General features: G+C 38.1%; 2 protein-coding genes across 6 annotated transcripts in view; one reads left to right on the forward strand and one right to left on the reverse strand.

The window, feature by feature from the left end:
- Positions 1–2,363, forward strand: part of ST3GAL6 (ST3 beta-galactoside alpha-2,3-sialyltransferase 6) — an 85,696-nt gene extending 83,333 nt beyond the window's left edge. For all 5 annotated transcript variants that reach the window (XM_081086718.1, XM_081086715.1, XM_081086716.1 and 2 more), the window contains one exon: positions 422–2,363. In XM_081086718.1, the coding sequence (XP_080942844.1) occupies positions 422–508 (87 nt within the window). In that variant the 3' untranslated portion in view covers positions 509–2,363. The remainder of the gene's footprint in view (positions 1–421) is intronic.
- Positions 2,364–5,448: 3,085 nt separating this feature from the next.
- Positions 5,449–14,234, reverse strand: part of DCBLD2 (discoidin, CUB and LCCL domain containing 2) — a 100,181-nt gene continuing 91,395 nt past the window's right edge. Inside the window, exons 14-16 of the mRNA XM_081086713.1 lie at positions 14,012–14,061; positions 10,553–10,690; positions 5,449–6,216 (exon numbers count right to left, since the gene is read on the reverse strand). Coding sequence (XP_080942839.1) covers positions 5,747–6,216; positions 10,553–10,690; positions 14,012–14,061 — 658 coding nt within the window. The 3' untranslated portion in view covers positions 5,449–5,746. The remainder of the gene's footprint in view (positions 6,217–10,552; positions 10,691–14,011; positions 14,062–14,234) is intronic.

The following is a 14,234-nucleotide window of genomic DNA, read 5'->3' on the forward strand; positions in this document are numbered from 1 at the left end:
CACTTGGCATTTTTAGTCCCCTAAAGAACCACACATTAAGACACCTTCCTAAAATTAGGATGCCTGTCATTAGAATAGAACAGTTTTTTAAAACCTGCGTTCCTGGTGATGCATTTATTACAATGATCAACCCTTTTGGATTTACAATTTTGGTTTCTAGACTTCCACCACGACTCAGCAGACCAGGAGATGATGTGAGGGAGCCTCTTACCTATGTGCTGGGTTGAGTGGAAAGAGTGGGTTTTAGGGAAAGCTCTGGCGTAACAGTGAGCAAAGACAAATAAATTAGAAAGGTTAACCCAAGTACATGACACTTGTTATACTTGAAGTTTTCATTCAGAAGCTTTTTAGATACAGCACATTCTACTGCTGTTGTTGACATCGGGATAAACTGTGATTTTAGTTTGTTTTTCTCTTTTAGAATGCATATCACAACGTGACTGCAGAGCAGCTCTTTTTGAAGGACATTATAGAAAAGAACTTTGTAATCAATTTGACTCAAGATTGACCCTACAGACAGAGAAGATAATGCTGACAGTATTAGTTTTATTTTTATACTGGCAATTTATAGTTTATTTTAAAAAACGTTGGATGTACTTGTCAAGAAATTATGTATATTAAGCCTGTCGCTGCCTGGTGATTTCATAACCACCAGCTTAATTTCTGTAAATATATTTAATTTATGAAAACCAACATATACTGAGTTACCATGTCCGGCTAAAGTTGTAATTGCATTGTGTTTTTAAAAATATTTTTAGTTTTTTTTATTTTATTTTAGACTTTTGAAAGGATTTGTCTTCCTAATTAAGGGGACTTAAATTGACGGCAACAAATTTGAATGCAAAATGACATACTTGGCTACTATAAAATGGTGGGGAATTGGCATGTGGTTGTGTTTTGATGTGGCAAACTGGAAGCATGCCAGGTCTATATCTGGCTGACTTTAGTGTCTTTTTGTTCTAATTAAGGAACATGAAGTTTAAACCAGCTCTGAATACAGTAGAGTGGACGGTTATAGAAATCTAAGGTCATACTGGTATAATTAGGCTCCCCCCTTGCGATTAGAAAATCACGATTATGATGAGTAATTAGGTAGAATGAAGATGGTATGTTTTGTTTTTAAGTTTATCTAGACGAGTAACCAAAGAGTGTAATTACTAGTCTGGTGACTGCATTATGTTGACGCAATTTTTTACAAAGTTTATACAAAGAAAGCTGAGTAAGACATGCTCAAGGAGAAAATTCTTAAACTTTGTTTTGCCTGGTTTAATTAATTAACTTTTAAAACTTTATTATTTGAAGTAAATTAGGAAAGATGAAAAAGACACAAGTAAATCTGTAGGAAGAGTCAAGGTGTTCTTGGATTTAGATGGTATTTTCATCTCTCATCTTCACATGGAAAGCTCACCTGACTAGGGTACTCCAGTGAAGAATCCTACTGATGCAAAGAAGCCAGTCCTACAACTGTGGTGAGCTGGTCTCCCTTTCCATAATGAATATAACTAACAGCTATGGTGGGGTAGGGTAAGTGGTGAAGGAGAAAGGAAGAGAACAGAAGGTATAAGAATGATAGAATAAAAAGCTATCAAAAGAGGTATGAGTTGAAGAATTAGTACCTTTTTAAAAAATATATATTTTTATTGATTTCAGAGAGGAAGGGTGACGGACATAGAAACATCAATGATGAGAGAGAATCATTGATTGGCCACCTCCTATTGGGACCTCAGCCTGAAACCTGGGCATGTGCCCTGACAGGGAATTGAACCTTCGACCTCCTGGTTCATAGGTCGATGCTCAACCACTGAGCTACGACCAGGCAAGAATTAGTATCTTTTGAATAATTACCACTAGGAGACATTGATGTCACTGACAATCAACCTGCCTCTCAAAAGAAAGTGTTGAAAGGGTGGAATAGTAGACCAGAAATAGGAATAAATAAGGTACTTAGAAAGCAGGGAAGGGGGAGAAAACTAGTAGTAGATTTAACCCAGATCTAGACATTAAATATGGATGATGTCCTGTTAATAGCATACGTTTGCACAGGACCACTTTCATCTGATTCTTCTAATAACGTTGAGGTGGAAAAGGCAGGAGCCATCCTAAGTCCCCATGTTCAGTGTCCTTTCCCTGCCACTGCACAGCCGGAAGTTGCAGCGGGGCTGCTGGATTCACTCCAGCTTCAAAAAGGATACTGTGGCTACAGAAAAAATCAAAGTCAAAACCAATGGTGGCATTCCCTAATGTTACTGTGAATGATATAACATTGGCCATTAAATTTTCTGACTGATGTTCAAATTTAGGAATCTGGCATTTTGTGTAGTATAAGAAAAGGCTATAAACCTCAAGGTGGTTTTAGTTAAGCCAAAAAAAAAAAAAAAATCTGAGCAAGACACATATATACAATTTATTAAAAACACATGAACACATTAAAATCTCACTATTTATACAATCTAAATTCTAGCAACATATACAAATACTGAGTGACTACAGTACATGCCGAGGTAAGAAAAGTACATTCTGGGAGAATTTCACTGACACTTAAGCCATTTTTGTTTCCAATATGTATTTCAATGTGTTTTGTTTCCACCCTTCCCAGTGTCAAAAAAAGAAAAAAGAAAAAAGAGAAAGAGATGAAGAAATTAGCCACAAGTTGGTGTGACTAAATGAGAACTGGTACCACACTTGACCTAAAAAGTACTTTAATAACCATCCAACTCTTCAGATTTTGCAGTTTAGGGACTTCAAGTTCAGAACTAAAAGGCAAAGCAAATAGGTAATTTGTTCTTCATTAATTTTCTCTTAAAAAGGTCTGGAAAGCATAGTCTGTTAGTTCTTTTTAATCATATCACCTGACATGGTGCTTTTATAGCCATCCTGCTCTCCAGGTGACAATGTGGAGTCAAGGCAAGTACCTTAAAGCTTTACCACTTTCCATACAATTAGAGCTGCATTCATATTTAGATGAGCTCACTTTCTGCTCCCTGCTGTGGGAGGAAGGGCAAGTACATACACAACGTCATAATTTCAATTACTGTATAAATTCTCTACTCGAACCATTTCGTCAGCAAACTAAACCCATTGTTCAATGCAAAGTGCAAATAGTGAAACATGAACTTAAATAACTGGACCAGACCCTGCATACAATAGGATCTATTTAGATTTACAGCTTTTAATAAAATATAAGTCAGCATTCACAATATCTTACCTCTAACTGTGCTGGTTCCTAAGATCAAGTAACAGCGAAGTCAGTGTAATTTTACAAAACATGTAATGGCCACACTTGCTGCACCACTGTTTGATTCTATTTTTAGAATTGTATTAATAGGAAAAAAATTTAAACCAATAAACCACAGTGACTTAAGTCTTTTACATATTTCAAGCAAAGAATAAAAATTCAAGGACATTTTTGTAAAAAATGGTTACTTTTCACATTTTCAGTTGTTACTTGATTGTCTCCAAAGCTGTATATATATATCAGACATAAAAATGTAGTAAAAAAACAAACAAAACCCAAACCCCAAAACTCTACTATGAAAACAAACTAAAAGAAAAAGTACAAAACCAGAACAACCCTTTGTATCAGGCTCAGCTCTTCATTTTGAAAGTAAAATATATAAAAGTAGTAAAAACTAGGTATTTGTAAGAATCATTGGCAATTCAAGGACAGCACAGTGGCATTTTGAATCAAGTCTTAAAACATGCATCATTTAAGAAAACATTTGCTTCTCAAAAAAAAAAAAAAGGTTTCATGGGAAAAGGAGGTGCACACAGTTACACAAAAATAGCAAGCATCTTTGGGAAAACAAAATAGTTATTGAAAACATTTCTCTTAAAGCTTCAAAAAGGTATGTGATTCTAGGAAAGGTATATTCTCTCTGTACTAAGGATGAATAAAAAAATAAAGCGATTGGTTTACTCTCTTCCCACCTGAAAGGGGATGGCTGCATTAATACATGTGCTTTACACATTCATATGTTCTAATAAAAGTTCAACACCTGTGCTTTTTGTTTCAAATATTTTGAAACAAAATATGGATTGGGTTTTCAATGAATAAAATTATGCTTCATAGTATGTATGGAAAAGGAAAAGAAAATGAAAATAAAACCAACAAGATCATACAAGGAGAGGGCGGGAGGCTGTAGAAATAAACAGTTCTATCTGGAAGCAATGTTTTAGATTACTGATATACTTGTGGAAGCAACAAAACGAAGACTGTTCACCTTCAAATTTAGCAAGTTCTGGCAACATCATAATCTGGTGGCCCAGGCCAACAGAAATGAGTAGGACCTGATGGAATGGAAAAGTACATTTCCATTAAGACTACAAATTAAAGTATATAGAAGGGATTTCAAACTTTAATCACATGGGCAGCTTATGTTGTGTTGCCAGCCTAAAGACTTTTAATCATGGTTTTTACACTCTAGGCTGATAAACTACAGATGATTTCTATTTCACCCATCTAAACTTAGCTCTGTTCTGGGTAAATGGTAACAAGGTGCCCAGGGGAATAAAAAAAGACACATGAATAGCCACGTGTGAGGATGCTATACCACCTCTTCCCTACGTATGAGATAAAGAACTACTCACCCTCTCACACACGGATGAGGCACAAACACACTGAGTTTATAGTTTGCTTTGGAAAACTAAAACACACACAAAAAACCCAAAACATACCTTGAGATTAAAAAAAAAAATCTACATATTTTAAAAGGGGTCAAATTCTGGTTATCTTTTTGAAAGGTAATTTACAGGACTTCTGAAGAATGACTTTGCTTTTGCCGTGATGAATATAAGTGGGGCATGTTTACAGCGTCTACTTGGAAGCTGTAAACTTCACAACCCTCCTGGAAAAAACCCCATTGCAGATAAAGCTGGAGGGGAGGAGTGCCTCTTTCATCGCTTTTTTAGAGAGGATCTCTTTTATAGCTTTTTTAAATTGCAAAGTTCCTGTTTCTACAGTGAGAAGTAAACTTAAACACATTAGAGGATCTGAATTCATGAAGTTTGATAGAGCAGGTATAACCCACTGAAAAAACTCAAAACATTTTACAAACACAAGAACGGGCTGGCCATCAAGGCCCCAGGCGGAATAGGCAGAGACCAGGCCAAGTCATGTACCGTGGGTGTCAAAGCACCTGAGTGTCAAAAAGTGACAATCGCCCTGCTCATTAAATCGGAGTTTCTCACCTGTACTCTTCTTAAGGAAAAATGGATACGTGTGTATGACTGCAATCAAAACAATGATTATGTATCACTAATTATTATTTTTTTAAACCCAGAAAGGAATACAGGAATAGAAGAGGAGGAAATCATGATAGTACCCACCTTCACACAAAGCAGAATTTCAAGCCATTAGACATTTCAAGAACAGTACCATGCATTATTGCCAGTCAGGCTTACAAAGCCTTATTGAGTTCATCAAATGTACCTGCAGCATTGGTAATAAATACTTTCAGTGATTTTTAATTTCTTTGAAGTGCATAGTAGGGAGCTTTTTCTGTATTAAAAATAGTGTTTTACAGTAGTAACAAACAGGACGTTCGAAATTTAACAGGCAAGCAGTAACTGCTACAACAACACTTCTAAAGCAAGATGGCAAGATTAGTAGTTTCCTGTACCTCGGTCATCACACTTCCCCCACTACATCCGTGACAGATATGTAATACATTCTATATATTACTACCACTAATAGAAAAAAAAAGGCCATGTGCTTTAAAACGATGCTTTGTAAAAAGCAGCATCACCTTCAAAGGATTTCTTTAAAAACATCACTGTCGCCATCCCTCCCTGTTCCTGACACCTCCTGTGTGCTCTGTGGCACCTGGTACACCAATTCCTCTGGGGCACTTGGACCTGGCTTCCCACCTTTTGGGGTATCATACTGGGCCCGGGCTGAGGAGCAGCTGTCAGTCCTGGCGAGAAGAGTGTTGTATGTTCCCACTAAAGGAGGAGGCTGGTTCCCTGTAGCTTTGAAAGTGGACGTTGAGGGTAGACCAACTGAAGCTGGGGTGTGCCCCGAGATATCCATGACAATGGGGGTTGCATACTCAGGCCCCGTAATTGGGAGTGGTTCGGCGTAGGCATGATACACTTCTTGCATCGGGGAGTTGTAAGGATCTAGGTCAGCATAGCCTGTTTCTTTTCCTTCTTCTGGTTTGAAGGTCGACCTCTGATGAAGTGTGCCAACAATTCCTCCCACAAGCGGCTGGGCGTACTCTGCGAGTATCACAAAGGACAACAGAAATGTTACCTCATTGATATGGGCCTCATATAATTTAGGGTGCAAGCTACAGACTTACACCAAAGCAAAAACTTCTCCATGGAAATTTTGTTGCTATCAACACAGACCCTGTAAGGACCAACTTCAAAAATTAAAATTAAAGATGTTATCTTGTGTACCATGGTAATAAGTTAATATGCCAGGACACCGCACTCACTGTTCATGTAATTTTGCATCAAGAGTATTTGTATATGTTCTTCAGATACATACAGTCTTTCACTAGAAAAGAAATTTTCCATTGTTGGAATAGTATTAGAATATAATTTCAGTTGTTTTTTCCCCCAAATATGAGGAAATGTTTACAATAAGTACAGGCCAGGTTAATGTGATAAATGCTGTAAGTCTCACTATGTCTCTCTCTTTTGTTTTTTTTTTTTTACAAATAATTCTGTTATTTATTTATTTTGAATAAAAAGTTGGCTGCGATAACAATACTAGTGGCTCTGCGTACAAAACACAACACATTTGAGGTTATTTCATCACATTTTTACAGAACTGCCATTATGTACCGCACTTGATATTCACAGCAACTTTATTAGACTCTAAGGACGAGAATCAGATGAGCAACAGGAGAAACCGAAATGGAGAAAAGCTAAAAACCAGTGGCGTTTCCTTAGCTAGAGAGCTGGCCAGCAGCTGGCTGGTAAGGACAGAGGGTCAGCTACACCTTCTTTGGTCATAACCGGGCTACACACTGACACACACCCTCCAAGATTTCTACTACATTTTCTCTACCATCTGCCCCACCTCAAACTTTCCCAGAAACCTCTGCCCTAACATGACATAAAAACGCAGGACACGGGTGCATTATGTTCAGGAAAGGAAGGCTGAATGGTGCTGAGGATATGGCACGGTCTGGTTCAACCCAAGAAGCTCAGTTCAAACCCAAGAAAGAAGTCGACCCTCTTTAGTCATGAGGTTCTTTGCAGTTTTGAACACTCTGGGAAAAGTGAACCATGCTCCATCTTAAAGGGGCAGGAAGTTCCTCACTCTACATACCATGAGCACCTTCCTTCCTGTGCAAGGAGGCACTTGCCCTTTGGTGCTGCTGGAGGTACCAAGACGGAACAGACAGTTCCTGCCCTTGAGGAGCTTACAATCTAATAATGAACACTATGTACATGTGTGCAATTGAGAAAAGCAGCCATTTTTCTGGATGGTGGGATATTCCAAGCAAAATGTGTTATTCTTTTTTAAAATATATTTTTATTAATTTCAGAGAAAAAGGGAAAGGGAGAGAGAAATATCAAGGATGAGAGAGAATCATTGATTGGTTGCCTCCTGCACACCCCCTACTGGGAATCGAGCCTGCAACCTGGGCACGTGCCCTTGACCGGAATTGAACCCAGGACCCTTCAGTCCACAGGCTGACCCTCTATCCACTGAGCCAAACCAGCTAGTGCTGTTATTCTTAACAGTTATCATTTAAACACGAAGCATTATCACACCACCTAATGAGATGGCAAACATTTTTTTTAAATCTTCCTTTTATAACCTTAAGTTTTTAGATGCCTGTTCTTTTTATTTCAAAAAATGTAATATGTAAACATACAAAAATTCAAAGTGGAACACAAAGATGCACAGGCATTGGGTAAACAAACTACATATCAGTACACGCAACACAGACTTATTTTGTATACCAGTGATGGCGAACCTTTTGAGCTCGCGTGTCACCATTTTGAAAAACCCTAACTTAACTCTGGTGCAGTGTTACATATAGAAATTTTTTGATATTTGCAACCATAGTGAAACAAAGACTTATATTTTTGATATTTATTTTATATATTTAAATGCCATTTAACAAAGAAAAATCAACCAAAAAAATGAGTTCGCGTGTCACCTCTGACACACGTGTCATAGGTTCGCCATCACTGTTCTATACAGTGTTATTTTTGTATAAACAAGTTTGATGTTCCCTTTCCTTTCATACATTAAAGTACAAATCTAAGTCAGTCTTGAAAAGACTTAACTGATTTTTATACTCTATCTAATACCAAAACCAAATACCCCAAACCCTCTCAGTCTGTTAGCCAAGTGACAAACTGATGAAGTCTGAAATGCCTCAAGGCCACCACAGCCTCTTACATCCTCTAAAGCGACTATTTTGCAGGATCTTCCTGTGAAAATAACAGGATTTCATGATGGCGAAGTAAGCAATTCTTTACCTTATAAATACACATAAGATTCAGAGTTCTGAAATGTAACTCTCTCAACCCACTGACAGTATTTCAACCAGACAGCCTACACCCCTGCTTTGCCGGCACGAGAGTTCCACCTGTCCCTTTTCAACTCCCCCCAAGCCTGGAATGAACGGACAGACACCCTGTTGGCAACCCCATAGTACTGCTCTAACGAAACTCACTCCCTAGGACCTCAGGTGGGGTGGTAAGTCTCTCCACCAGAGTACAGTTATAACTCCAAGAAAAGGCAAGCCACGAAAAGCAGAGCCGTCCAAACTGGATAAAGATTGGGGGGGAAATATTCATACACCAAAAGGAGTAACTTCTTCATAGGACACCTTTAAGCAATTCCCGTTAAATTTGTTAATTTCACGCCAAATTTTCAGAAACAGCCCTGTCTTAAAACAAACTATCTGCACGTGGGAGGCCGCAGCCCATCGACCAGCTAACAGTCCTCACACTGATGGACTGCAGTGCCCTGGGAACAAGCTCACAATCTCCCGGACGCTCGGCTGTTTCATCAGGTGCTGAGGCTATAGTACTTGAGATCACTGGAAGCAACTCCACATCTGTAAGTCTGACTTCATTAAAGAACAGTCAAATTTCATGTGCTTTATAATCAGTTTGAATAGCGGAGATCATGTTAGCAGATGTGAAGATCTTAACTCCAAAAGCCCCTTTTAGCTTCAAGAAAGAACAGGTAAAGTTTAAAACTCTGAGGCTTGAAACATAGTCTAAAACAGCCGTGGGCAAACTACGGCCCCCGGGCCGAATCCGGCCCGTTTGAAATGAATAAAACTATTGAAAAAAAAGACCGTACCCTTTTATGTAATGATGTTTACTTTGAATTTATATTAGTTCACACAAACACTCCATCCATGCTTTTGTTCCGGCCCTCCGGTCCAGTTTAAGAACCCATTGTGGCCCTCGAGTCAAAAAGTTTGCCCACCCCTGGTCTAAAACCATGGTTAAAGCTGCCAATGGATACTTCCACTAAAAACTAAAATGAAAACCACGTGAGCAGGTTAGACCCTTGAGGGGAAGGTGACTCTGGACACACTGCATTGCTAATTCACCATTACACAGAAGGGCGGCTTAAGTGCTTCAAGATACATTCACAACGGATGACCAAGCCAGGCACAGGCTAGAACAGGGGTGGGCAAACTTTTTGACTCGAGGGCCACAATGGGTTCTTAAACTGGACCAGAGGGCCGGAACAAAAGCATGGATGGAGTGTTTGTGTGAACTAATATAAATTCAAAGTAAACATCATTACATAAAAGGGTACAGTCTTTTTTCCTTTTAGTTTTATTCATCTCAAACAGGCCGGATCCGGCCTGCGGGCCGTAGTTTGCCCACGGCTGGGCTAGAAGCTGCCCATGCTGGGCTAACTATAAAGAGATTCATTTGTCTTACTGTTTGTGCTGCCCAATCTCTTAACAAGAAAAAAGGGCAGAATGTATCTTTCCTTTAAAAAATTTAGGCTGCCTGGCCTGGCGGATGTGGCTCAGTTGGTTGAGTGTCATCCTATACACCAAAAGGTTGCTGGTTTGATTCCCAGTCAGAGCACATGCCCCAATTGTGGGTTCGATCCCCAGAGGGGGTGTGTGAGAAAGGCAATTGATCATTTCTCTCTCTCTCTCCCTCTCTCTAAAAATGTAGGCCTTCTGACTCTGAATATAACCCATTCAGTTTAACTTTAACGAGAATTTTTGCTTGTCAAGAATAATATTTGGGCCCTGGCGGGGTAACTCGGTTGGTGCACCATCCCTTACACCAAAACATTACACATTTGATTCCCTCCTGCTCTTCTTTTAATACTCTTATATACTCAATAAAACCAAATAGATTTCCAGTTAAAGAGACAAAAAATGCCCATAGTTTTTAGAAATGAATGGCTCAGCTTTACAGATAGAACATCTGAGGCACAGAAATGACTCTCTCAAGGTAATCTTTAAGGAAGTGGTCTACTTTGGAAAACAGCTCATCTCTCACACATGAAAAAGATAAAAGACATTGTAAATCCCAAAGCGCCTCACAGCAAGCAGAGCAGCTCCTCCCTCTGCCTGGGGCTGAAGGCTCCAGGAGTTACCTGCAGAGTCCGTCTGCAGCATTGTGGTGACCTCTCTCGCACTCAGGTGATTGACTTCACTGCTGCTGTAGCGAACGGGGGTTTCCTCGTGCTCCACGGATTTGGCCGGGAGAAACTGCTTCATTCCTTTCCACCAACCTTCATTGTAGCGGTAAGCAAAAGAGACCATTAAAGAAAAACCTGTTTCTAAAATCATAACAGTATATTAACAGAAATCCTATTGTATTTAACATGTCTATAACAAATAAATATCTATACAAACTAGCCTTTATGTTCAAGCGTCTTTTTTTTTATTGTGGTAAAATATAAAAAACATAAAATTTGTCACCTTCACCACTTTTAAGTATATAGCTCAGTGTTATTAAATACATTCACACTGTAGTGCAAACATTACCACCATCCATCTCTGTATCTTGTACAACTGGAACTCCATACCTATTAAACAGTAACTCCCTAAGTCTCCCCACTCTTGGATACTGGCAACCACCATTCTACTTCCCCTGTTGAGGATTTTAACTATTATAAGTACCACACGTGAGTGGAATCATACAGTATTTGTTTTTTTGTGTGTGTGACTGGCTTATTTCTCTTAGCATAAGGTCTTTAAGGTTCATCCATGTTGTAGCATAATACAGAATTTCCTTTTTAAGGATGAATAATATTCCACTGCATGTATATATGTTACAGATCCATTCATCAGTCGATGTTTTTACATTTTAACTGTTGTGAATAACACTGCTAATGAATATGGGTGTAGAAATATTTCTTCAAGACCCTGCTTTTAATTATTTGGGTATATACTCATAAGTGGAACTGCTGAATCATATGGTAATTCCATTGTTAATATTTTGAGGAACTACCATATTGTTTTCCACAGCAGCTGTAACATTTCAGCCAACAGTGCACAAGGATTCCAATTTCTCCACCTCTTCACCAACACTTGTTTTTTTGATAGGCACCTTCTTAATGGGTGTGAGTTGATATCTCACCATAGTTTTGATTTTCATTTCCCTAAAGATTAGTGATGTTGAGCATCATTTCAAGTGCTTATTGGCCAACTGTAGATATTCTTTGGAAAAATGCACATTCAAGTCCTTTGCCCATTTTTGAATCAAGTTGTTTATATGTTGTGGAGTTTTATAAATATCCTACATATTCTAAATATTAATTCCTCATCAGATATATGATTTGCAAATGTTTTCTCCCATACTATGGTTTGCCTTTTTACTCTGTGGATAGTGCCTTTTGATGCACAAAATTTAAAATTTTTCATGAAGTTCAATTTGTCTAGTTTTTCTTTTATCTGGGCACTGTGTGTCATATCAAAGAAATCACTGCCAAATCCAATGTCATGAAGCTTTTGTCTTATGTTTTCTTCTAATAAGAATGTTATTGTTTTTAGGTCTTATGTTTTGGTCCTTGATCCATTTTGAGTTGACTTTAGTAAATGGTGTTATTTAGGGTGCAACTTCATTCTTTTGCATGTGGATACCCAGTTTTCCCAGCACCATTTGTTAAAAAGACTGTCTCCTTTCTCCAATGAATGGTTTGTACACCCTTGTCAAAATCATTTGTCCATATTTGTAAGGCCTTATTTCTTGGTTTTCTATTCTATTCCATTGGTCTATTATGTCTCTCTTTATGCCTATACCACACTATTTTGATTGCCTTGTAATTAAGTTTTGAAATCAGAAAGTGTGAGTCTTCCAGTTTTGTTCTTTTCCAAGACTATTTTGTCTATCAGATGTCCCTGAATTTTAGGATGGATTTTTCTATTTCTGCAAAAAATATCACTGAGATTTTGGAGATTCCTAATGAATCTGTAAATTGCTTTGGGTAGTACTAAATATTAACAATATTAAGTCTTCTAACCCCTGAATGGAGGATGTTTCCTTTTCTGTCTTTTAAAATTTCTTTTAGCAATGTTTTCATTGTATAAGTCTTTTACTTTCTTGGTTAAGTTAATTCCTAAGTATTTTACTCTTTTTGATGCTATGGAATTGTTTTTATAATTTCCTTTTCAGATTATTGATTATTCGTGTATAGAAATGCAACTGATTTTTGTGTTGACTTTGTATCCTATCACTTTGCTGAATGCATTTATTACTAACTTAATCCCTTTACTAGTTAAAGGTCTATTCAGATTTTCTATTTCTTCATGATTTAGTCTTAGTAAGTTTTATGTCTCTAAGAATTTATCCATTTCATCTAGGTTATTCAATTTTTTGGTGTACAATTGTTCACAGTATTAATAATCCTTTGTATTTTCATAGAATTGATAATGTCCCCAGTTTCATTTCTGATTTTAGTAATTTCAATCTTCTCTCCTTTTTCTAAGTCCATCTAGCTCAGGGGTGGGCAAACTTTTTGACTCGAGGGCCACAATGGGTTCTTAAACTGGACCAGAGGGCCGGAACAAAAGCATGGATGGAGTGTTTGTGTGAACTAATATAAATTCAAAGTAAACATCATTACATAAAAGGGTAAAGTCTTTTTTTTTTTTAGTTTTATTCATTTCAAACGGGCCGGATCCGGCCCGCGGGCTGTAGTTTGCCCACGGCTGATCTAGCTAAAGGTTTGTAACTTTTGTTGATATTCTAAAAGAATCAACTTTTTATTTCATTGATTTTTCTCTATTGTCTTTCTATTCTCTATTTTCTTTATCTCTGCTCTAATCTTTATTATTTCCTTTCTTATGGTAGCTTTGGGTTTAGTTTGTTCTTTTTCTAATTCCTTACATTTTTCAAGATTATTTTTTGCTTTGATAGTATATATAGTGTAAAGCAGAATATGGTAGGAATCTCTATCAAAAGCATATACAGAAGCAGATCACTGGTCAAATATAGTTTGGTAGGGGTGGTTTAAATTTTTTTTTTTAAATACTTTCCAAGATCTACCCTAGCAGCACCTGATTAGCTCCCACCACTGCTCTTGTCTACCCTGGTCACAGTGGTGAACCCTTTTGGCTCCTAGCAGCTGTTCTGGTAGTGAGACAGGGAAGTGGGGGACCATAGGGGACTCCTGGTGTAACTTGCAGCAATATGCCACCTACCATACAGAGTTGGAATTCAGAAGATGGCAACTTATCACAGCAGACATGGCAGACTTCAGGATTCCTAAACTGCTGGACCCCACTTAAATACCCAGAGCAGAGTGACAAACACATACTTTTACTAGGACCAAAACCCTCTGCCTCTTACAGTGTTCACATAGGCCTCAAAGAAAGCTGGACTCCTCCAGATGAAAATTTTCTGGGAGAAAAATAATTCCTTTCCATTTCATTACTTATTGACTAGAAGAGATCTGACAGGAAGTAAAAATGATCAGAAGAGAGAAGGGATGCCAGCTTCCTAACAGTGCTGGGAAATTTCAGTGGGCCTGAAAACACTCCTTTCCCTGCTGCCATCTGGAGGGGAGGGACTTCCCGCTGACGGAAAAAGATGTAAAGTCATGAGTTACCTGCCCGGTCCCAGTAAGGTAAATCATAGGTGCCTTCAGTTTTTTTCTTTCTGGAAAAATACAGGAAAAGAAAGTTAGCAAATAGAATGATTTCACTAGTAAGACAGCTCTGAAACTGCAGGATAAACACCACAGTTAATAATTAGTCAAGAGTACACATTCCCACTTGCTGATCTACCCAAGGGAGGCCTCTATTTCATTTGACTTTGTCGAGGCTCATAAA

Source organism: Myotis nattereri (assembly GCF_964212035.1).
Source record: "Myotis nattereri genome assembly, chromosome: 3".
Classification (NCBI taxonomy): Eukaryota; Metazoa; Chordata; class Mammalia; order Chiroptera; family Vespertilionidae; genus Myotis; species Myotis nattereri.